Below are 26328 nucleotides of genomic sequence, written 5' to 3' on the forward strand. Positions count from 1 at the left end.
AAGGGGGTACCCATGGGTACCCCCCATGGGCCCAATTTGGAAGGCCCCGGGTGAAGGGGGGCCTGCTACGGGCCCCCAAAGGCAGGTACCGAGAGCAGTTTCATTCCAGGCAAACTGAATCGGAACAGCTGTCCGAAACTGTCATTGTAATCGCTCGCTCTGACACCGTGTTCATAGAGCTGTACGTATCTGCTCCAAAAGGTTTGACCTGTACATATTCCTTTAGGAACCAATTCGGACAGCCCTAACGGTTTCTGGGCAACGGTCGTTCGGAACTGGGTACGATTCGATGGGAAACAAGGGTACCGAAATGGATTCGGGAAACCCAAATCCGATTTGGAACCCTTCTGAACGGGATCGTAATCGACTCCTTAGTCCTATAAAAACATTGTAGCACAAGTGTGGCTTGGCACCTGCTTTGTTCCATCTAGGATCTCGCAGGGCATTCATTATTTTGCAAAAGATAATATGTAATTAGTGTTAACAGAGCAGGACGACGTAGAAGCATGTAAGCTCAGTGCATGGGCTTGCATCTTTGCTAGGTACTTACTTGTTATGGAACCTCTGTTAACCACCTTGAAGATGAGCTTGATAGCTGGTTGGCTGTCTTTTTCCATGATAAAGCGTCAGGTCCCTCAAGCTCACATTTACCCCTGTGACCTATCACCATAACAATCCCATATGGATTTCTTTTCCTTGTAGTTATTACATTATTCCCAGCTGCAGATATTTGTAATCATCTGTCCTGAAGGAAGGCATTCATGAGTGCAGACTAGCATTTGTTAATTTAATTTATTGATCTAATCACATCCTCTTGTCTGCATTGCAGTCCATTTGAGTAAGTCTTATGGTTATGACCTGTTGGGCAGAGGGATGTTTGTTTTGTGCAATGAAAGTGTTATTTTTTGGTTTAGGTTTTTCTTTTCAATGAATGGGTATGGGTATTGAATTTTACTCCCTCCACAACGGGATGAAGGGAGTCACCACCTAGATGAAGGACAGCTGCCTGAAGCTCAACTCGGACAAGACCAAAGTACTGGGCTCCACCCCATCTGCCTGGGATCACTCCTAGTGGCCCACAGCACTCGGAACCCCCCTCACACCCATGGACTACGCATGAAACCTCTGAATCATCCTGGACTCCTCTCATTGAACTGCCAAATTAATGCAGTCTCATCCTCCTGCTTCCACACACTCTACCTGCTTCGTAAGATCTTCAAGTGAATCCCCACTGGGTCCAGAAAAACGATAACCCATGCACTGGTCACCAGCAGACTCAACTACAGCAACGCACTTTACACCAGCACCACCCAAAAACTCCTAAATAAACTGCAGAACATCCAGATCACCGCCTCCACACTCATCGAGACTATCCCCCCCACAGCGACATCACCGGTCACCTGAGTGACCTCCACAGGATCCTGATTAAGAAAAGAATCACCTTCAAGCTCCTCACGCATGCTTACAAAGCCCTCCACAACGCTGGACCTGCATACCTCAACCACCGCCTCTCCATTTACTCTCCCACCAGACATCTCCGCTCCACCCAACTGGCCCTGGCCACCATCCCACAGATCCGCACAACTTCAATTGGAGGTAGATCCTTTTCCTACCTCGCTGCAAAGACTTAGAACTTCCTTCCATACACCTCAGGCAATTACTGTCACTGCCTCAATTCAGGAAGGACCTCAAGACCTGGCTCTTCGACTGAACTGCAAATATCCCCTTCCCACACACACACACACAGTGCCTTGAGACCCTGACAGATGAGTAGTCGCGCTTTACAAGAAACCTGATTGATTGATTTTAACAATTTGGTATGTCTTTCTTTTGAAATTTTCATTTTTTTTTAACAAATATTTAAAGAGGTTACTGAGTTTGTATAATTTTTATCTGGAATTTTATGATCCGATGAATGAAAATAAACTTTTCAGTTCATTAATTGTGAGTAATACTTGTCCTACTGACTTTCTGTCCCCAGACCAATTTGCAAGAAGCCTTGACTGTTGCACCCTGCTTTACCCTGAAAAGAGGCATGTACCAACTTTAATGAGCTGTTGTTTCTGTATTTCCAGGCACAGTGCCAGTACTTGTAACAGAAAATTGCCTAACTGCCCTTGAGTTCTGCAGGCCCCAGAGAACTGACCTCACAGTTTCTAGAAATCTATACATTTCTTATACTAAACCCCAGGTCTTTTACTTTAAGTTATCTTTCTGGCCCTGTGCAGGTTAAATTTTTTTAAATATATACCTGTCTTCGAATTCCTGCTATCAAAGGTACCCATTCTTAAATCTATTTGCATACAGGGGGATCTCTCAGCTGAGTACTGTGTGGATGTGAATAATCAAGGCAGCCACGGCTGTCTGGATAACAACCACGCTCACTTCATCCTGGTGGACGAGTCGCAAATAAGAAATGTGAAGGAATTGCAATTTTTTTGGCGTTTCCTACATGCATAAGCATTTGAGATTCCTAAATTGCGATTTCATAAAATTTGCAATTTAGGAATCACAAATGCATACTTTGATGCATGTGCCCCATTATCATTTACAAAGCCAGTAGCTCTAACTCTTGCAAATGCGAGACCTGTTGCATTACAAAGGCTTGTTTAAATATACTCCTTGAACGGTCTTTGATTTCCTGCGATCAGAGGTACCCATTATTAAATGTTTTTTCCTTTCAGGGGGGTCACCCAGCTGATTACGATTTGGATGTGAATAATCAAGGCGGCCACCTCTCTCTAGATGACAACCACTCTCACTTCATCCTGGTGGACGATGGGACACAGGGGGATTACTGGGCCAGGATGCCCTTGAGGACCGAACTGGAAAAGTTCATCTCAGAGCAAACCATGGAAGAAGGTAATTCTGCCAGAGTAAGAGGGACTCTGCCTCCTGGTACATAGAGCTGTGTGGGTGGGGTGGGGGCATTTATGAAGCACAAAGCTATGAACTATAGAAGACACCTCAGGCTTCACATTTAAAACATCAGAGTATCACAGAATAACAGAGCCAGGGAATCCCCAGAATCTGGTAATAATTTGCCCCCCACCCCCAACCAGGGAGGGAAGATGCTCACATTGATACCCTAATAGAGCAGTTTCTAGAACCAGTCACACTTTCAAACATTTTCACTGTTCCAAGGCCTGGTGCAGGGATGGGCTCATGTGAAAACAGCAGACGACCAAAGCTATCAAGACCTAAAGACAGTTTCCACTGTGAGGATCTTATGGTGGGTACAGGCAGACCGCTTAGGCTGGCCAAAGTTAGTCCTAACAAGCATTGGTAAATGCAACAGGTTTTGAATATGTGATTATTAATATTAACTGGGTAAGCAGGTGTAAAACTGATAGGGTAAACTAATGTTTGGACGGGGATACCTGAATGCCTGAAGGGTGTGACATGCAAAGGGAGTGCATGATCACCGATAAATCAAAATAATACTGAATTCTCTGTGGGACTCTGTAGGAGAATAAAGACAACATTGCATTGGTCTGAGTCTCGGAGAACAACATTGTGCAAAAATAAAATGCACGGGCAAGCAATTTACTAAGAGTGAAGTATGTATTACTGCCCCGAGCAGGCGGGCTCAGAGGCTGTCGCAGGCTCCATGTGTCGGGATTAGAGGCTGAAAGGAGCAATGTGTGGAGCTGTGCTGAAGGCACGCTGGTGCGGTACTAAATGTGCTGAAATGGGTCCCCAGGTGAGTGTGCAGCTGCGGACAGGGCATTATAGACTGGAGCATTGTTCTGTGACATTCCACTGTCTGTGTAAGCCACCAGCGGACCAGCCCTTGTCCTAATCCGAGACTAGTGCGGAGAGACTATATGCAGGCTGCAGGCACGCTGGGGGCCCACCAAGGTCTTATGCGTTGTAGGATAGCGCAAAGAAGACCAAGACAGGGCTGGCCAGGATAGCATGCTGAGGGTGCAAGAGAGGAATAGGGCTGCATAGGGTCGGCAGGAAGGCGAGGCATCAGCAGATGCAGAAGCGGTAAGGGGTGCACCTAAAAGCTGCAGGACGATGGAGGCTACAGAGGGATGATTGACCACACAAAGAGCGTGGAGGGGAGCTGCGGCAGGTGGTTAGGCGAGGCAACACACACACATAGGCAGTAGGGAGCGGTGGTCACACAGACTGGCTGCAGACAAGGCACAAGGTTCACAGAAGGATCTGAGGGGCACACAGGACCAGGCTCTCAGCAGAGGCTGCATGGGCGGGGACACAGCAGCAAGTGTTGCAGAGGCTCAAAATTGACATGCCGAGAAGGCAGGGAACTCTCAGGAACCAATCGGGTCACACACAAGTGGCACAGCGATGTTAAAAAAAGGAATGGGATAGCAAACGTCTGATGCTAAAATGAAGAATCTTCACGTTGGACAATCTCCATTTTGGTAAACACCCCTTTCCAGAACAAGTCCTCACAATTGATCGAATTCAGCTGCATTAAAAAATAATACATCTCATAATTCCGAAACAAATAGCAATTATACGTATACATAATACAACAGAAGGGAAACTGGCAGAACTGAGGCTTCTTCCACACTTTCAGAGACTTCACTTTAAGTAGGATCAGGAATGAACTTTGTCCGAGTTGAATCCTGGCTGGAGTAGGCGCCAGAAGCTGAAAGCATCATAGCTGGACACTATGCCGAACTTCTTTTTTTTTTTTTTTTTTTTTTTTTTTTTTGAAACCGTTTATTGCAGTTTGAAAAGGTTACAGGTATGGGCCTACAACCACTCGGCCGGCCGCTAGAGTGACAAGCATATTGCATACATACAGTACGAGTCTCTTGGCGGTGCAGATTAGCAAAGCAGGAGAAATCTATGTTGCAGGCCGCATAGCTCCATGCCCACAATACGGTTCCCTTTTATCAGAACAAAACAACACACAGAACCACACCCGCAAGGCAACCCGCGATCCAAAGTGACAGCACGTGCTCCATAAGTGGGGGATCCCAACCAGCAGCAGAGCTCTGAAGAGGGGAATGGGAGTAAATCAGGGACTGGGGAACCGCATGCCCACGGCTGAGGGGGGGGGGCCATCTAGGGAGACGGAGCTGGCGAGGCAGCCGGTAGCAGTGGCGGCTCACAAATACCCCCGCGGTAGGCGTTCCAGGGGCCCCAGATTTTCACCCACGCCCCAGGCTTACCCCTCGCCACATACACCACCTTTTCACGAAACATACACCAATCCATATGTTCTTTCCAGGCCAACACCGCCGGGGGCCTCTGGGATCCCCACAATTGAGCAATGTCACGCTTAGCTATCATGTATCCCAGAGTCACCCACCGCGTCTGCGGGACCGAATAGTCATTTGGTTCCCACACATTCAGCAAGCATCTCCTCGCCTCAGGCAACAGCGCGACACGCGTAACCACACGCAGGACCTCATGCACACCACGCCAGAATCGCTCCACCTTCGGGCACTCCCACAGTATATGCATGAAAGTTGCCAGAGCACCACAGCCACGCTTACACATTCCGTCACCAGCAAAGCCCATACGTAGAAGCCTTGGCCCCGTCACGTAAACCCGGTGAAGGATCTTAAGCTGGACGAAACGAAGGCGAGCCGGGATGGCCACCTCTTTCGGAGAGGCCACCGCGGAAATCCAATCCTCGTCGTCCAGCTCCAGCCCGTCGGCAACCCAGGCCTCGCGGAGACTAGTCAGCAGGCACGATCTGTCATTGATGAGTTTTTTATATATGAGGGAGATTATGCCGAACTTCTTGACTACAATAAAAGTCCATCAGAAGAAATCTATATCAGGATATGTATCGTTAAGGTATAAAGTTGTGGAGTTAAATGAAGTGAACCTATGCTTACTTGCGTATACTAATCATGGCCATATTTTTACCTGAATACTTTGGCCACAATATTCTCGTAGGTGCAATGCAATGCGCTCCAGCAAAATAGTATGTCCAAGCGCTTTATTAGACAAATATTTACTTGGCAACATCAATTCCAATGTATTCACCGCCTGCCTGACGCTGACCCTGCCCTTCCTTCAAGTAGCAATATTGGGCTACTTTTTGGCTGGCATTGGGCTAGAGAATGCTAAATCTGGCAACACTGTATACAGGTAACTTAACCAATCTCGTCATTACAGCAGATGCCAGGGCTGCGTTTACCGCCTTCATACCGCAGTGCGTAACACTTTCTTCTGGGCTCCTGTCCATGCTGTCAGGTTCGAAGCATACTTTCCCCACCATGTTAGTGTCACACAGCCACTGTGGGTTGCACGCACAGTGCACGTTCTCCTTGCACCTTTCATTGACTTGGTACCTTGGAGATTTGCTGCTTGGCTGCTCTTGGTAACACTGGATTCTTAGCAGCTTCCTTGGCTGGGCAGCTTTGAGGTTATTGGGCTCTCTACTGGAGTATCCAGTCTTTCTCCCTTCCAAACCGACAGTCAGACAACAGTGTGTGTGTGTGTGTGTGTGTGTGTGTGTGTGTGTGTGTGTGGCGCAGTTCTCACCCACGTATCCTGTAATGGGGATAGTGTATGTGAATGCAGAGGTGCTCCCGTCATGTACGCTTTCTGCATCTCTCTCTACAGGGGCTCTTTGTCTCTCCCCTTCAAACCTCGGCAGCCCACCAGGGGCATGAGCGCTCTCTGGACAGTCTCTTACTGAGGTGCCTCTCCATAAATACAGGCAGCATGTGGTGCTCTCTCTTATAGTTTGCGTTTGTCTCATTGCACTGGGCATGGTCTTGGGGCAATGCCACTTCTCATTACTGTAGGCTGGGGGTCACGGGGAATGACCAGTTTTCCCTTTATCTGCACTTTGCAGAGGGCAGTGCTCTTGTCTTCTCCTTGCAGAGTTCTAGTACTTAGTCTGGTCCCTGCAATACACAGGGCTCTAAATTCAATCATTCTCCTCGCCAGGACCCAGTGTAGGAGTGGAAGAGCCCATAATACAGATTAATGCTTTGGAATATCCAAAAGCAGCCGTGCAGCGGCATGTTGAAAACTCTGCAGTTTGTTGAAAGATATTTGTTCGAGGCATATGAGCTGCAGATTACACACTTTTGCATAGATAGCCATCTGGTGTTGGGCCCGGATGTTTGCAGTTTGTTTTTCCTCTTGGAAAGTCTTTGGAAGTCACGAGGTCGGTGACTCCTCCTTTGGTTCGTATTGCGCATGGGCTTCGGCTCCATCCTCAGATTGTTTTTTTCCGCCATCGGGCTCGGATGTAATACTTCGCGCTCCGGTTCCGAACTTTTCCAGTTCAACGATTGACGCAAAATCCTCGCTCATCGAGATTCTTCGGATAACAAATCATCTTAATCACCTTCTCTTCGACACTTCTTCGATTCCAGTCATCGGCGGCCTTCGGGCCTATCCCGGCTCCGGTCTCGGCTGATGGAAAGAACTCCCTTCAAGAAGTGCCCTCGATGTGGATCCAAATTCCCTTACACCGATCTTCATGAGGTGTGCAACCTCTGCCTCTCCCCTGAACACGAGGCTCAAGACTGTCCCGCCTGCAAGTCTTTTAAATCGAAAAAGACTATTCGAGATCGAAGGGCCAGACGCAACATGGCACACTCCTCGACCTCCGCTCCAGTCGACATCTTCGGGGACGACGTCGAAGCTCCGGGACAGCAGCACACCGAAGAAGATGACGACTTCGTCAGTGCTTCCGAAGCCGACGACTCAGATGTGGAGGACATCACCCCGTCGCAGATGGTCGTGAGTACTATACCCCCTCCCACACCAGCGCCGATATCCAAAAAGGCTTCGGTCACGCCTTCGAGCCTAGGCAAGACCAAGGACACTGCTTCTAACACCCCACCTTCGGGCCCGGTAAAGAAGCCTATTAAGCCTTCCGGCAGCTCGGGCTCGAGCCAGCCTACCAGCGGTGCCGAAAAACACCCTTCGGCACCGAAGAAAAAAATCGGCCTCCACCTCCTCACCAAAGCCCTCGGTGTCGAAACCCGGCCTCTCGGTGCCGACCAAACATCATAAGGCCCTTGGCGCCGACACTCCCGTGCCGAAGCCTCTCTCGGCACCAAACAAAAAATCGAAAGTCCCAAAAAAGCACGGCAGGCAAGCCTAAAAAGCCGTCGGCCCCGAAAACCTCGGCGCCGACCGAACCAGTGTCGCAAGAACTATTCACACCGGATCCTCTGCAAAAGACACTTACCAAGGATTCAAAAACTGGACATTTGACACTGTCTTCAAAAAAGACATTTGGACAAACCAGCTCCACCTCCAAAGACGAAGGACTGTGCTACCTTCTCCTTTCAGAGTGCCTTCCCCACCTCCTCCACCCTCCCCACCTCCACCTTCTCCACCCCTGCCTCATCGCTCTCCGACCCTGTCTCCAGACCATGATGATCAAGGGGACCCTTACTACGATCCAGCAGATGTGCCACAAGACCCCACCCCTACTGGATCCCCAGACCCATGGGATAACTATAACAATCCAGACATCCCAGATGTCCCACAGGATGACCTTTATCTATCCAGGCCATCCCCACCAGAAGACTCGTTAGGTTTTCACCACCTACTACAGAGGGCGGCACATTATCACTGAGTAGAGCTACATACTGACCCAGTAGAGGAAGATTTCCTCCTAGACACCTTTGATACTGCCCATAGGTCTACTGCTATACTACCTATGCTAAAAGGAGTAATCAAACATGCACCAGAGGTTTTTAAAGACCCAGTCAGGGCTAGGGTCCTAAATCCACGTATAGAGAGAATATAAAGCCGCCCCCACAGATCCTGCCTACATTAAAGGCCCTGCACCACTGGATTCCTTAGTGGTATCTACAGCTAGGAAGAGATCAAATTCTCAGGCGTCAGGCGAAGCACCACCACCTGACAAAGAGTCCAAGCTCCTAGACGCGTCAGGGAAGCGCACTGCGTCACAAGCTGCCAATATATGGCGTATCGCCAACACTCAAGCGCTATTGGCCAGATACGACAGAGCGCATTATGATGAGCTAGAAACCATCATGCACCATCTCCCTGAAAAATACAGAAATAGGGCTAATGAACTGATTCTAGAGGGAAAAACCATAACTAATACCTCTATACACTGTGCCCTAGATGTGTCAGACACAGCCTCCAGGGCCATAAACACCAGTGTCGTCCTCCGTCGCCACGCCTGGCTAAGAGTTTCAGGTTTTAAACCTGAGGTACAAGCCTCCATATTAAACCACCCATTTGATCAACAACATTTATTTGGTCCAAAGGTTGATGAGGCCCTCGAAGATGAAGAAAGACACTGATACGGCAAAATCCATGGGAGCCCTACAGTCACACACTCCTAGGCGCTCCTTTCGCCGCTCTTCCTTTCGGGACTGGGGACTAACACACCTCCTATCCTCAGAAGGCATTCAGTCTGGTCTATAGTGTGTGATGTTATTCTTGAAGTGCCGCCGGTCCTCCGGGATGTCGGCTGAATGGCTGTGTACAAGATGCCGGATCCGCCCTGATGGTCTGCAGGGGCATCCCATCGCAATGGGTACCCGCGGCGATCTGACCTGTGCCTTTACTATGTCTCAAAGGTTTAAAAAAGAAAAAAAAAAAAAAAAAAAAACTTCCAACAAATGGGCCTTTGAAGGGGTCAATTGACTTCTCACGATACCATTACACGAATATCGCCCATCTTGCAGCATATACTGTCTTGGCGGAGTGCCTTCTAGCCGATAAAATAGTTCGAGGCATGTGGGCTGCTGAATTCATATCTGTGCATAGATCGCCGCCTAGTGTTGGGTCCGGATGATTGCACATTGTTGTCCTGGAAGAGTCTTCGAAGTATCACGAGATAGGTGGCTCCTCCCCTGGACTACAGTGCGCATGGGCATCCTCTCCATCCTCAGATTGTTTTTTTCCGCCATTGGGTTCGGATGTGCTTATCTTGGCTCAAGTTAGGAAAAATGTATTTAAGGCCCAAAGCCTTTAGGTATCGTCGGTATTGTTCGCGTTCGGTATCGACCAGTTATTATACTTGTTCTCGGACTTCTTCACACTTCTCGGACCTGGTTTCGGTCCGAACATCGATCGACGCTCGAGGATGGAATCGAGGACTACCTTCAGAGATGTCCTTTATGCCATGCGAAATATCCGCACATCGATGTCCATCCGGTGTGTAACAAATGTTTATCACCGGATCATGATGAGTCAAAATGTCTGGCCTGCGCCCGGTTCTGGTCAAAGAAAACACTTCGGAATCGACGGGCGGCTAGATTGGAGGCCAAACAATCGGCGCCTACCCCGGTTAACATATTCAGCACCGAGGATGAAGACGTCGAGAGCGTCGAAGAAATAGACTCGAGCCATGCTTCGGAGCATGAATCCCAATCTGATGAGGATGATGAGGTGGTCTTCGAGGACGAAGACGTCGTCGACGAGGTAGGAGACGACGATGAGGCCCTTGGGGCCGAGGAAGATAGCTCGGGCGAAGAGCTAGGCCAATCCGTCGATGCGGAGGCCGAAGGAGACAGTCTTACTAAGGCTCAGGTCGAGGGATCGCCTGCGGGCCTTACCCAAGATCAGTTGGATCGTTCTACAGCCCCGCCTAAAGGCCCGGCTTCGAACATTTCAAAAGAGCCAACCATATCAAAAACGACTGGATTCGATTCAGTGAAAGCGAAACCAAACACCGCACCGGTCAAATCGAAACCGAAAGTGCAACTGGTTCAGGTCTGATCGAAGGCATCGAAGCCCTCCAATCCGTCGACACTGAAAAAAGACATCGGAGCCGAACAAAGAAAGAAGGACTTCGGTGCCGAGAAAACAAAAAAGGGCTTCGGCACCGAGACACAGAAGAAGGCCCTCGGTCCCGAGAAGACGCCTCGGCCTATGGCACCGAAGTTTGGGGCACCACCCACCAAGGTCACGGTGGTCGATCCGACTACGTCAACACCGAAGAGTGCGGCGACTGCCAAAACATCGGCTCAACAGGGCGTAGATCCCAAACTTCGGATCGACAACCCGAAGGCTGGGAAGAAACCGGAGACCGCGTCGACGCCTGTCTCCAAAGAGCCTATCGGTTCCAAAGCACCGTCTGCATTCACGTTGCAACAGGTGTCGGAGTCCTTAAAACGCATCAGGGAATGGGCGACCCTCGAACCAAAGACGGGTCCCGAACCACACAAGGTCGCCAAACCACCCTCTGCGCCGGCCCCGATCAGATTTGGATTGCCGCCACCAGGGGCACCGAAGATGTTCGAACTTAGGAGGAGTGTCGAACAACCACGAACAGTGTCCACGGAAAGAACCGATGTCGAGGATTCGCAGGACCAGTTTATCGACGCCGACACTGGTAGGCTGTTCCGCAAGCGGAGAATTGTTCCAGAGAAGGCTTTGGACTCATACAAGATTCCACTAAAAAGGAAACTGGCATCAGGTTCGACGCCAGTGCTTGTAGAAACATTCCAAACCTATCAGGAACAACCATGCTTTTCTCCTACACACTGAGGATGCAGCAGGAGAGGGCTATATGGGGGATGATACCACTTATCCTGTGGATAATGACCCTGATGACCAACTGCAAGACCCAGATCAAGCATGGGGAGACCCTATCGACCAGGGTGACCCACAAGATGCTCCTGACACTCATCTTTATAATATTAAACCATCTCCCACTGAAGATACTGCTGCTTTTAATGCCCTCATTGAAAGGGCAGCTGCCAATCACGGAGTAGAACTCCATTTTGACTCTGTGGAGGAGGATTTCTTAGTGGATACGTTCTCCACATCTGAAAGAACGGTCAAAACTCTGCCAATGTTAAAAGGGGTTCTTAAACATGCTAAAGACATCTTTAAGGAAACGACCAGGGCGCGGGTATTAAACCCGATGATAGAGAAGAAATACAAACCAGCACCCGGAGACCCAATGTACATTAAGGGTCAATTGCCGTTGGACTCCATGGTAGTTTCTAATGCTCGCAAACGAGCTAACTCGCAGACTACAGGTGATGCTCCTCCTCCAGACAAGGAGTCCAAAGTGCTAGAAACATCAGGCAAAAGAGTAGCCACGCAAGCAGCAAACATCTGGCGCATTGCCAATACTCAGGCACTCCTGGCCCGATACGACAGGTCACACTACGATACACTAGAAACACTGCTAGAACACCTACCAGATGAATACAAAGAAGGAGCGGAGCTCCTCATCAGAGAGGGACAACTCATTACAAATGCGTCCATCAAATGTGCACTAGATGCAGCTGACACTGCAGCAAGGGCAATCAACACTAGTGTGGTGTTGAGGAGGCACGCATGGCTGCGAATATCAGGCTTCAAACCTGAGATTCAAAATAATATCTTGAATCAACCAGTCAACCCAGATTTTTTTTAGGCCCCGAGGTTGACACTACACTGGAAAAGATTAAAAAGGACACAAACTGCGAAATCTATGGGGGCTCTACAGTCGCAGCAGTTTCGGAGTGGCTCCTTTCGTCGCCCCGGGAATAAAGGAGCAGCTAGAGGTCAGGGGTCCCAGCAGCAGTACAGTAAAGGGGGTAGGGGTACCCAGGGTACCTATAATAAAAACAATAGGGGTGGATATCGTGGATCCAGCACCAAAGGCAGGGGACGAGGACACAACAACACCAGGTCCTCCGCCAATACCAAACAGTGACGTCTTTTCGCTGCCCCCCGCCCACATAACACCGGTCGGGGGGAGACTCCAACAGTTCCTGCCAGTCTGGAGATCCATCACCACAGACAGGTGGGTCAGAGAAATTATCCAGTACGGTTATTGTCTGGAATTAACATCCAATCCACCCAACATACCATTGCAGCAAGAAGTACTAAGTATGCTGCAAAAAGGGGCCATAGAGCTCGTGCCTATGGAACAGCGGGGGTCAGGAGTGTACTCTCTGTACTTCTTAATACCAAAAAAGGACGGATCTCTAAGACCTATACTAGACCTCCGCCCTCTCAACCAATACATTCTGTCGGAGCATTTTCATATGCTCACCCTCCAGCAGGTTCTGCCGTTACTCAGTCAGGGAGACTTCCTCGCAACACTAGATTTAAAGGATGCGTATTTCCACATACCCATACACCCATCACACAAAAAATATCTCCGGTTCACTCTTCAGGATCAGCATTATCAGTTCAAAGTACTCCCTTTCGGAGTAACAACAGCGCCCAGAGTCTTTACCAAGTGCCTAGCGACAGTGGCCGCACACTTAAGGAGACAGCACATTCACGTCTTCCCTTACCTGGACGACTGGCTTGTTCAGGCAAAGTCAGCCCAGCAGTGTGCCAGCCACATATCCCACACCATTCAACTTCTTCACAGTCTGGGATTCTCACTAAATTATCCCAAGTCACATCTCCAACCCGCCCACGTACGACAGTACCTGGGCGTGACTATAGACACTCTGGCTGCCAAAGCCCAGCCGAATTTAGCGAGAATCAACAGCATGCAACTGCTGATAAAAAAAAGTTCAGACCACAACACTCCCTTCCAGCGCGAGTGTTCATGCAGTTGATAGGCATGATGGCTTCCTGCATCTTCATAGTCCCGCATGCGAGACTACATATGCGCCCGCTTCAGGAGTGCTTGGCACGTCAATGAAATCGGACTCTAGAACAGTTGAAAGACCTAGTGTTGGTGAGCGGTCGGGCATACAACTCTCTGCATTGGTGGAATCCACAAAACCTTTGCAAGGGCCGACCGTTCCAAGAGCTTGTTCCACAGATAATACTGACGGCGGACGCGTCTCTCCAGGGATGGGGAGCTCATGTACTCAATTACACAGTGCAGGGACTATGGACGACACAGCAACAGAAGATGCACATCAACCTTCTGGAACTGATGGCTATCTTCCTGGCAATGAAGGCATTCAAAGTACACTTGTGCAACAAAGTCGTGTTGATCCTGACGGACAACATGACTGCCATGTACTACATACAGAAGCAGGGAGGAACACACTCTCCACAGTTGTCTCATCTGGCTCAGAGCATGTGGAAGTGGGCCATTCAGAGGAACATGTACCTCATGGCGGAACACCTCCCGGGCAAGGACAACCAGATGGCGGATCTGCTCAGCAGACACAGCCACCAAATGCACGAGTGGGAGCTACATCCATCAGTACTCCAACTGTACTTACAGCAGTGGGGTCATCCAGAGATAGACCTATTCGCCACAAGGGAAAACGCAAAATGCCAAAGCTTTGCCGCCAGGTTTCCGCATCCACAGTCGCAGGGCAATGCGATATGGATGAACTGGTCAGGCAGATTTGCGTACGCTTTTCCCCCAGCGCCATTAATACCGCTAGTGGCACGCAAACTACGGCAACACTCAATGACACTCATCCTGGTTGCTCCAATGTGGGCACGCCAGCCATGGTACACCACGTTACTAGACCTGTCCGTTGTGCCGCCTCAAAGACTGTGGCTAACACCCAAACTTTTAACACAGAACCATGGCGAAATTCAGCACCCAGATCCGCAACAGCTGAACTTGGCGATCTGGCTCCTGAAGTCTTAGAGTTTGGCTACCTAAACCTGCCTCCAGAATGTATGAACATCATCAAGGATGCCAGGAGACCCACGACCAGAGCTTGCTATGCGGTTAAATGGAAAAGATTTGTCATTTACTGTAAAAACAATGACATTAATCCACTGGATGCATCCATTCCATTCAGAACATCTGTTACCTGTTACACTTATACCGATGTAATCTAGCATACAACTCCATCCGTATACATCTAACCGCAATAGCGGCCTATCTTCAGAACAGGCAGCACCTCTCTTTATTTAAAGTGCCTGCCATCAAAGCCTTCTTAGAGGGACTCAAAAGAGTGATTCCTCCAACTCACCCACCGGCACCGGTGTGGAACCTGAATGTGGTCCTCACCAGATTAATGGGTCCACCTTTTGAACCTCTACATTCATGTGAGATTCAATTCCTCACCTGGAAAGTAGCCTTCTTAGTGGCAATCACTTCGTTGAGAAGAGTTAGTGAACTCCAGGCACTAACCATTCAAGAGCCATTCATACAGGTTCACGCAAACAGAGTTGTACTGCGTACTAACCCCACTTTCATGCCTAAAGTGATATCGCAGTTCCACATGAATCAAACTATTGAACTGCCTGTTTTCTTTCCAAATCCACAAAATGTCGTGGAGAGAATGCTCCATACACTAGATGTAAAGAGGGCCCTCATGTACTATATAGACAGAACAAAGGATTTTAGGAAAACAAAACAACTGTTCGTCGCCTTTTCTCCACAACACAAGGGCAACGCCATTTCCAATGCAGGGATAGCCAGATGGATCGTTAAATGTATCCAAATTTGCTATGACAAAGCTAAACGCACATTAACGATTCCTCCCAGAGCCCACTCAACACGAAAGTTAGGGGCGTCCATGGCTTTCCTAGGGAATATTCCTTTAGAGGAAATATGTAGGGCAGCCACATGGTCCACTATACATACATTTACAAAACACTACTGTGTAGATGTACATTCCAAACAGCAGGCAGCTGTAGGACAGGCTGTTCTCAAGACCCTTTTTCAGACTGCTGCAGCTGGCACGGGCAGCCGCCGCTAATGGAGGGACTGCTATATAATCTATGCACAGATATGAATTCAGCAGCCCACATGCCTCGAACTGAATATGCTACTTACCAGTATGCATCTGTTCTTGGCATGTAGGGCTGCTGACATTCATATCGCCCACCCTCCTCCCCGGCGCCTGTAGCGGCTGCAGCACTCAGAATTACTGTATAGCATGGTCATCACTTACTGTATCTACTCCATCACTGCCACAATGGCGAAAAACAATCTGAGGATGCCCATGCGCACTGTAGTCCAGGGGAGGAGCCACCTATCTCGTGATACTTCGAAGACTCTTCCAGGACAACAATGTGCAATCATCCGGACCCAACACTAGGCGGCGATCTATGCACAGATATGAATGTCAGCAGCCCTACATGCCAAGAACAGATGCATACTGGTAAGTAGCATATTCAATATTCACCTCATAAGATGTGAGAAAGAAAGAACTCAGGTTGCCCTGTTTAATCTCCAGGCATGAAGGTGTAGGCTCTGGTGGCAGGGATGTAGAACCTGCCCCTGTATCTGCGAGAGGATGTCTGCAGAGAGAGCGAGACAGAGCGGTGGGCCCAATGAGAGGTAAAGGTCTGTGTACCACACCCTTCGCAGCCAATTTGGGCCTTTTAATATGACTTGGGCCCAGTCATAGCTAACCATCTTCAGAACCCGAGGAATCAAGGATATGGGGGAAATGCATAAAGCAGCATAGAGCCCCAGTTCAATTGAAATATGCCCCACAAAGGTCTCTGAATGGGATACTAGGGGCTGCAGACCAACTTCAGACACTCATTCTCATGAGTGTCAAACAGGTCTAACTGAGGAATCCACATCCTGAAATTGTGCTGGACCACTTCCGGATGGAGACACCATTCATGATCTCCAGAATAATGATTGACTGTCTGCATATACATTCAGAACTCCGGCCAAGTGATTTGCTATGATGCAAATCTGAGCCCAGGACCATACTTGCAGAGCTTCTCTGCAGAGAAGATACAACCCTACTCCTCTCGGTTTGTTGACATACCACATCACTGTAGTATTTTCTGTTTAGACTTTAACTGACTGACCACTAAGGGAAGAGGCCTGGAGAGCCAGACATATCGCCCGCAATTCCAGAAAATTGAAATGCAACAATGTTTCCTCTGGAGACTTAAGACCCTTGATCTCCATATTACAATGTTGAGCTCCCCACCCTAGCGTAGAGGTATCTGTTATTACTGTGGCTACCGGAGGTGGAGGGAGAAACGGCTTCCTTAGAGACAGATTGCCAGACACACACCACCAAGATCTGCTGCAGTGTTTCTGGAGATCTTAACCAACTCCTTGAGGTCTCCTCTGTGCTAAAACCACTATCTGCGAAGGCACCACTGAAGAGCCCTCAAGTGCCAGTGTGCATGGTTGACCAACAGAATTCAGGAAGCCAACAGACAGAGCAGGTTCAAGACTGGAACCAAAGTTCTGGTCTGAAACAGAGAAATCATAGCCTAAATGTCCCGAATCCTCTGAACAGGCGGGAAGGCACGATTCATTGTACTGCCCAGTACTGCCCATATGAACAGGTTGCACTGAGAGGGTTCCAGGTGAGACTTGGGTAAATATAGTAAAAAACCCAGGCTGAGCAACAGTTGTGCTGTCAACAGCAAATGGGGCAACACCATCTTTGATGACAACTTTGATCAGCCAATCATACAGATACTGGAACTCCTGACCTTCTGAGTTGTGCCACCACCACTGCCATCACCTTTGTGAAGACCCAAAGCATGGAAGTAAGACCAAACGGGAGGACTGTAAACTGAGGATACTGAGACCCCGCCCTAAAACAAAGATACTTCCAATTCGATTTCGGAATGGGGATGTGAAAATACGCTTAGTGCAAATTTATCAAAACCCTCCAGTCTTCCTTCTACAGCACAAGGAGGGTCACCTGTGCCAATGTCAGCATTTTGAACTTTTCCTGACTGAGGAACAGGCTCGAATTCCTGAGGTTGAGAATCTGCCATAAATGACCATCCTTTTTGGGAATCAGAAAGTATCACAAATAACACCCCTGACCCCCTTCCTACTCTGGAAGCAATTCTATTGCACCCTTCTGAAGCAGCGGTTGCACCTATTGCTGGAGGAGCAGAAGATGCTCTTCCGAACAAAGCCCTTGTTGAGGGGGAGAAGGGGGATACTCCTGGAAGGGTAGGGCATACACAATCTCAACAATTTCTAAAATCTAGAGGTCTCCAGTGAGGCAGAAAATAGGCCACCCAACCTCCCACTGGGCAAGCATGATCTAAGATGGTGAAGCTAGACAGCTTTTCTGCAATATTGGCTGGGGAGGAAGAGGATGCTGGTTGATGGGCAGATCCACTGTGACAATCTCTGCCCCTTCCCCTGGAGCTCCAATAAAGGGGATTCAAGTCCTGCTGCTGTTGCTGCCAACTTTTCCCTCAAGTACAAGTTCCGGCCAAAACTTCAAAACCTGTGGAACTGTCTGTAATCCTTAGGTTGCGACTGAAGACCTAAGGACCTTGCAGTCACCTTACTGTCTTTAAACCTTTACAGAGCAGAATTTGCCTTGGCACCAAACAGCCATGGTCCATCGAAGTGCAAATCAATCAATGTTGCCTGTACATCTGGTGAGGAACAACCCCCCCCCCCCCCCCCCTCCCACCCAGGCATGTCTCCTCGTGGCCACAGAGGAACTCATAGCCCTTGCCAATGAGTTAGCTGTGTACAGATCCAATTGTATCACCTGGCAGGCCACTGCTTGAGTATCATTGAGGAGCTCTGAAAAATGACCCTGGCGATCCCCAGGCAACTATGGGATGACCTCCCTTGCCAAGTCCATTTACACATGAACATCGTGTCCTTATAAACATGTAGCATTTGCTGAATTTTGGGTCATACTTCCGAAGGAGAAGACCTTCTTGGCAATTTTCTCAGTCCTCTTAGACACCCTGTCAGTCGGAGCTGTAGGAAAAGAGCCAGGCGACAATTTGGTGGAAAAAGAAGCCTATACTACCAAGCTTTCAGGTGTGGGGTGTGACTGCGAAAATGTTGGATCTGCTGGAGCAGTCTTGCACCTCCTAGCAACAGACCTTGACATCCCTGCCAAAGACAGGGGTGTTTGACATATTTTAAGGATAGGTTCAGTAAGGCCCTCATTAAACGGAAACAGTGGTTCAGATGATGTGGACGAATGAAGCACCTCAGTCAACAAGTTTGGCTTCAACTCCGCAGAAGGTAGAAGCGACTCTAACATCTCTGCCGCCTTTCTAATCTGTGTATTAAGATGTGTCCTCCGGTGGCGTAATACACTTTAGGATATAAATTCTTACTTTGGAGACATATCCAGACCATTTGCACCTCCAGTCGTTCAAAATCTGTATCCAAAATGAGTCTCACCCTCTTTATTTCTTGATTTTCATACAAATACTGCTTTCCTTCAAAAGTCTCAGAGCCGCTCTTCAAAATGTTATCTTTTGCGGCGCCAGAAGCTACTTCGTTGACTCTGCTCAGACTGCAGTTAAATCGGTCCGGTGCATCACGGCGTTGGTTCGGATCCAAGCGGCGCTGAAGAAGGATCAATCATTTACAAAGACTCCCACCCTTCTTGCTCTGACAATGGCGCTGGCTATCTCATTGCCGGTGGAGGCCAGGTCACCTGAATTATTGGCATGAAAGGCATAAAAGGTCCCTGTTGGAAATGTGCTGGGAAGCCTTCTAAGGAATATGAAAGTAGACCCATGGTACCAGCCAGCACACTATATGGAGTTGCAGCTATCTCAAAAATAAAAAACGTATCATTTAAGGTCAATGGATCCGATCCCGGTGTGGAAACGCCAGATACTACTGCTCCTGGATGAGCTGCACTGGCGCCGTATGTGCTAGAGGGACCACTGGATCAGAACGTGGTTCCAGCAAAGGCCTTTCTCTCAGAGTCGCTGGTCTCCGAGAAGGAGATGTTGCCAGAGATACCCCTGGAGATGAAGTTGAAGATATCTCCTCTCTTCCTTCACGAGCCCTTTAACCCAGGGACACTGACCTATGTGAACCATCCCTGGAAGTGTGACATCGAAAACCATGGTGCCAGTTTGGGTGACCTCAAAGTATGGGGTGACAGCAACTCCGATCGAGGCTTGGACCTTCGACTATCTCTCTTCTGCTTTTTAGCAATTGCCATAAAAAGCTTTGCTTCCCTTTCTTTTAAATAAAGCCTTCGGATTTATCTGACGACATGATGGAGAGGCTTGGACATCATGATCAGATGACAGGCACCAAAGGCAATCATCGTGTTGGTCAATGATGCACTTTTGACCACCGCATTTCCTGCAGGGTTTTAATCCTGACTTTCGTGAAGGAGACATCTTCACTTCCAACAATGTTGCATGTACAGAAAAGGAAGAAATCTCCCACTATATGGAGAGCCGTGGAAAAACCATTGGGTGTTGATGGCGCAGAAAAAAGAAATTCACTTGAGCATGCTGACAGTCTTCTTATGGCTCAATGACGTCATGTGGAGTCGCATGGGGAGCCGTAGTGTTGGGACGTCCTCGTTGACATTGCAGAGCTGGAGAGAAAAGTTTCTGTTGAATGCTGCACATGGAGGATGTCCAAAAGTTGAGGAATCCACAGGTAAATTTATCCATCAGAAATATTTGAGCAGCAGTGCAGTATTGTACTTGTGGTTTACACTAAAAACACAATCCATGATGCACACATTGGTCCATAATACTCCACTGGGGAATTATTGGTGGTTTTGGTACGCCTGTCCCCAATCAGGCACAACTCGTCGACAATGATAAGTCCATGCTTCACACGAAGATCAGGATTATAAATGAAGTTTTGTTCCAAGAACTTTCAACACAACCAACAGCACTTTTCCAGCTCCACCTGCCAGAGCATAAAACCATCAGTCTTCACAATCCCCTTTACATGCATAACATTTTAGTGTACTTATGACATGTACATGGTACAGTATTAACACTTTACCATAACACACCCATTGGTGCCACTTCTGTCTAAACGTCACCCAAAATTCTAAAAGCTCCAGAGTAGGCTGGGTTTGTGTTCATGGCTTTTTCTGCTTTGATGGTGGCTTTGTATGTTTTACTGTGACATTTTTGTGGGATATCTTTGTGTTGACCTATTAACGTTGTGTTTTTATGTTGTATGGCATGGCTCGGTTTCATATCATCAACTTTATTTCGATCACCAAGATCATAAAAGCAAGCAGCACAGAGCAATAAAATAGACATTGGTAGATAAATATTATGAAAACATTGGTATAAAGTAGTTTACAAATGCATAGTAGAAAAAGTTTAAAAAAAATAAAAATGCTTCATTCAAATGATTTTCCACGCCTGAGCCACAGTGCATACCAATATCTCGAGAGGCCATACACCATTACTCTACCTGTATCAGTACACATAATTCATAGCACCTCGAGGTAGTGTCCCGGGTCTGCCAATCTACACAATGGAAATATCAATTTGTTCCTCAGAGATGAATAATGAGGACAAAAGAAAAGTAAGCGGACAATGGATTCCGGGCAGGATTTACACATAGGATACAGATCACCTGTAAAAACTATTTGGGACCATTTAGAACAAAACAGTTTGGGGGGTAGGGTCTTATAGCGGAACTGTAAGAACAATTTACATGCTGGGGGGTGGACAATTTCGTCAATACTGGGCTCAAAATAGGGAACACATTTGATATTCAAAAAAATCGGTAGACAAGCTGGTCCCAGGTTTTGTCAAATCCTTTGCAAGGTTTTTTCCCAATACAGTTCTTTAAGCTTTGCCCTTGGTACTTGAGTCATACTTTCTGGGTCGTTCCAGAACGTCTCCATTTCCAACCTCCCTAACAGTTCCCTTCAAGACGTAAACCCCCTAATTGACTTTGCCCTGGGGACTTTTAAAAGGTCAGACAAAGCTTCTCAGTAAGTTTCTAGTTCGTCCACAGTCCATAGCCTATACCAAAACATTAAGAGTTTATAATTCAACTTGTGTACCAATTGTTTATGTGCAAGGTCCATGTATAGAGGTGTCAGGGAGGAGCTAGATGGGAGATCCACCAAAGACCTTAAACGATTTTCAATGACAGGAAGGCAGTTTGTATTGCCCATACCCCACAGTTCTGCACCACAGAGTGCCCTCCACTGAGGACCTTAACGTTGTAAACTTCAAGTGCCAGAGCAATTTGACGGGAGACGGTCTTCTTGTGAATTTTACTAATATGGGCACACTGGTGGATTAGTTGATGATCTACTTTCTCAATGTGGGCACCCCAGTTAATCTATGGGTTCAGGCAGATACCTAAATAATCGAAAGCTTCAACTAGCTCCAGTTGAGTTCCACCAGCCAGTACAGGTCTTTTGGACAGTTTTACCTTGCCCCTGTTAAGAATCATATACTTTGTTTTCGTCTCGTTTAAAACCAGGCCCCTTTCATCACAAAATCTTACAAAATCAGTTAAAAGTTGTTGCAAACCCTGCGGAGATTTAGAAATTAAGAGTGTCATCGGCAAAGAGAAGTGCAAGTACTCTTCTTACACTGATGTTTGGGGCATCACAGCCATCTCTATCATTAAAATCTACCACTCCATTTATAAAAAGAGTAAAAAGCGTTGGGGCTACACATATCCCTGCCTCGCACCTTGTTGCACTGGGAAGGATCTTGTTACTTGGCTGTTTGCCCCCCACCTGACCTGTGCTACATTTGATGAACGAAGTCTAATTAAAATATCTAAAATGTTGCTCCGGGAAGCCCATGTCTTTCAATACTCTCCAGAGTCTAGCCCGGGGAACAAGATCAATGGCTGTACGCAGATCAACGAAGGCCACATATAATTTCCCCCCCTTTACTACTACTTCCTTCCAGTAGATACACAAAAGACGAAAAACTTGGTCCAGAGTACTAACTTTTGTGCGGAAGCCTGCTTGAAAATCGCTTAGGATTTGGGACTCAGACATCCAGTCTTGAATCCTTCCTAGTATCTGTTTACAGAAGATTTTCTGGAGAGAATCAATTAGGCTAATTGGCCTATAACTTCCCGGCATGGCTCTGTCCCCTTTTTTATAGATGGGCACTATCTCCGCAACCTGCCTCGATGCTGGTATGTCGGCACTAGACATAATCAAATTTGATATTAAGTTAATATTAGAGCCCCAGAGAGATCTATCCTCCCTGTATAGATCATTAGGAATTCTGTCCGGGCCCAGGAGTACATGCAGGGACGCAGGTGAAAATCGCCATTTGGGTTTCCTCGATGGAAAAAACCAGGGTATCACCATTCCCATCCCGGGCCTCAACCCTCATTTCACTGTCTTGGGGTTTCTCTAATGCCTATGCCATAAAGGGAGCAAAAATGAGTAACTCGCTCTTCTGGTTGCACAGTGTATTTTAAGACTGCCTTATTTCCCTTTAGCCAGTGTGCTGTGTTCTCCAAAATATCTTGGTATCTTTATCTGTCAATGCGGAGTGTATTGAGGACCACAGACAACCCTCCCATTCTTTTTTTGCTCTCAATGGCCGGCCTATATTTGGCTCTGCACTCCACGACCTCAGAGTGATCCTTGCTCTTTATTGCACAGATGAGCGCCCCCTTTGCTTTCCTGCAGCACTGATTATACCAGGCATTCTCATTTGCCTTCAACGGATCTGTGGAGTGTGCCCCCTCCCTTTACCGTACTTTTGGAGGCTGACTACGCATGTCTCGCATTTCAATATAAAACAGCTTGTGACAAGATCCCAGACTAGCGTCAGCATCTTTAGCGGGGAGTTTAGTTAATTCCTCATTCACCCCACGTGCTTTACTTTTAACTAATTCTAAAGCATCTGGGTTTTCCTCGACCCATCCCTATTTAATTGACCTTTGGTCATTTGTGATGGAAAGGAAACCCAACTCCGGACACCCCCTAATATCAGATTGGGTGGTATAAGGTTTTTTGAGACTAAGTGCAAGAGCGTTGTAATCGCTCTCTAATCTTTTTACCACCACCATGTCATCCACTAGGGGCCAGAGATTAAGGGATACTAGACAATCAATTCTGCTTGGGTGGCCAATTCAATTGATGGTACACTCCCCTTTGGGATCAGACCTTGTTCTCCCATTTGTAGCTCTTAGATCATGTTGTAGGGTTAGGGCTAGCACCTGGCCTCCTCTCCGTCCATCTCACATTCGGTAAATCTAGATGTGGGATTGACCACACACAATCCCTATCCTCCGTCAGATCTGAAGGGGTAAGGGCAAAGGGTTCAAAAGTACAATTAAAATCGCCTGCCAATAGTACAGGAACACCATCAGAGTACTCAGTCAAAGCATAATCTAATATAAGAATTGTTTGTTTCCTCTAGGGGTGAACCACTATTGTAGACATTAAAAATTCTAATCTTCCAACCACTATGTTAAGTCAACTCAAAGGCTAAAATATCCTGTGAATCGACATGAAGGAGCTTGACCTTAGACCCCAGGGTGTTTTTCACCCAAACAGCTAAACCACCTGAAGGTCTACCCTGCTCTTTCCTCGTGGCAGCAATGCTGTAGGAAGAGAAGCCACTCCTAAAAGGTGTAGCCAAACTCCAGGTTTCCTGAAATAGGATTGCATCATATAAGTCGACAAGGGTACACCACTCTGGGTCAGAAGTTTTGCAATCCCTCCCACATTTCAGACCAAGACCTTTAAAAAAGGGTGAACTGGAGTTTCGCCTACTTCAGTACACCTAGGGGTCAAACTGCTACTTACATTTATGGTTGCAGTATTTGTTGTTGTACCTCTAAAGGTTGGAACCTCTGGTGGGGGCGGAGGTAGTAGGGGACCTAAACACCCAATGTTCCTATCATGGTTCATTCCAGGCTGTACTCATCTGTGTCACAGTAACAAAAGAAGGGAGTGAAGAGGTAATGCTCAAAAGAACATAAGAGGTGGATACGTCGTCCTCAAGTTATATTGTCACACAAAGGGATCCACCCTTTTGGGAAAGTATAGAAGTGTTCCTCCAGACTACGTGTGTCTCCTACAATGGTGGAAAGCACACAGCTTTGTTTAAATACCCCTCACCCACGCTCGGTGGCATGCTTCATCATCTGGGTCTTCCCGCCCCGGACGGGGCATGCTGCGACCTACAACTACGTGGGAGCACTGGTTATGAAAAACAATACGTTGTGTGGTGTAGAAGTGAGTGGAAGGTTCAGAAGTGAGTGAATGGTGAAAAATTTAAAAATACCTGGACACTGCCTCGCCGCGGCGAGGAGGTAACCTTGATATTTGTGTGACTATAGGTACCCCTTCCCTCCTGTTTTGAAGGCTCATGGGGCATTATCTGGGTGATATAAGAAACCCATTCAGCAATACACCTACTGGGGTATAGTATTCTGTGCATGTCAAATGTATGTGTACCACTTAGCTAGGATTATATGTAAATACACAGTTGTTTTAATTTGAGTGTAGAAGGGATCTCTTCTAGGTCCTGATGAGAAGCCAGGGGAGGGCTTCGAAACATGTCGACACAGGCGACACTGTTCATTAAAGCATAATATCTCCATCTCATTCCCCACTTTTAACGATACCAGCTCAAAGGAAAATTAAAATACATTTTTTCCAGTGAGCCAGGTATTTTTAAATTTTTCACCATTCACTCACTTCTGACCCTTCCACTCACACTCCTACACCACACATAGTATTGTTTTTCATAACCAGTGCTCCCACATAGTCGTAGATTGCAGCACGCCCTGTCCCGCAGCGGGCGGGAGGACCCGGATGATGAAGCATGCCACCAAGGGTCCTTTTGTTGGGTGAGGGGTATTTAAACAAAGCAGTGTGCCGCCATTGTAGGACACACATGTAGTCTGGAGGAACACTTCTATACTTTCCCATAAGGGTGGATCCCTTTGTTTTTTGATAATGTAGTCATCTTTGGCCATTTGCTACCCCACGAGGACAGGGGAGTGGTCCAACCCCAGAAGATCTATACAACATAGGCTCTAATCTTGGGGGTCTGTACCTAATGGTGATTGTATTTACTGGAGGCATTGTGCGTGAATCAATCGCCAATAGGCCAGTAACCATGCCCTTTTAAAAAAAGGTAACTTCTAGCGTGTCTCTGATAGCCCAAGGTGAACTAAATCTTTCAACAGCTTTGATGTCATCTCGAATGATGGAATAACAGTGGCGGGTAAATCTTATCCAGTGAATAACTTTGTTTTTTAACGAGTCCCTATCTTCATACCCAGCCCTGGGGAGTTTAGGGACTTCAGTTAAGTAAATCACATCTTGAGCACCCTTGTCACTTTGCCTCATATAGACTCGCTCCTTCACCGACCCTGCCCCACGGAACCCCCCCATTCCCCGACCTCGGCACACACCCTTCATCCACAACAACTTCACCTCTATCTGGAGCCCAAGAGCCAGTCCTGGCCTGATTGACTCCCGATGCCGTTCCTACATTTGGAGTGAATGTGTCCCTCGAACGATGGCCTCTAGAAGAGTCTAGGGCTTGGTGGAGACACCCGCAGGAGCAATTTTACTGGAGGGCTCAACAAACCCACAAGAGTAGGGGCCTATGCACCTGTCCTTTGATGCTAATATAGCCAGGGTTGTTGGAGATGGCATAAACGCTTGATGCACCCCATTCCTAGAGTCGATTCTTTCGGTTAAAGAAGCAACCTTCCTTCTTAGTGCAGATACCTCCTTTTTTAATGACTCGATAAGTGACTTTAATACTTGCGTCTCACACACAGTGGCTTCACACAGCTTCTCGGGATTACCTAATACAACTCCTGGTCCCCCTTCCTCCTTATGTGCAAGA

General features: G+C 47.6%; 1 protein-coding gene across 3 annotated transcripts in view; it reads left to right on the forward strand.

The window, feature by feature from the left end:
* Positions 1-26328, forward strand: part of LOC146808464 (transient receptor potential cation channel subfamily M member 2-like) — a 1747278-nt gene that overhangs the window by 582750 nt on the left and 1138200 nt on the right. For all 3 annotated transcript variants that reach the window (XM_085623572.1, XM_085623571.1, XM_085623573.1), the window contains exon 7: positions 2685-2862. In XM_085623572.1, coding sequence (XP_085479698.1) covers positions 2685-2862 — 178 coding nt within the window. The remainder of the gene's footprint in view (positions 1-2684; positions 2863-26328) is intronic.

The sequence above is a fragment of the Triturus cristatus genome, chromosome 8 (genome assembly GCF_964204655.1).
Source record: "Triturus cristatus chromosome 8, aTriCri1.1, whole genome shotgun sequence".
Taxonomy (NCBI): Eukaryota; Metazoa; Chordata; class Amphibia; order Caudata; family Salamandridae; genus Triturus; species Triturus cristatus.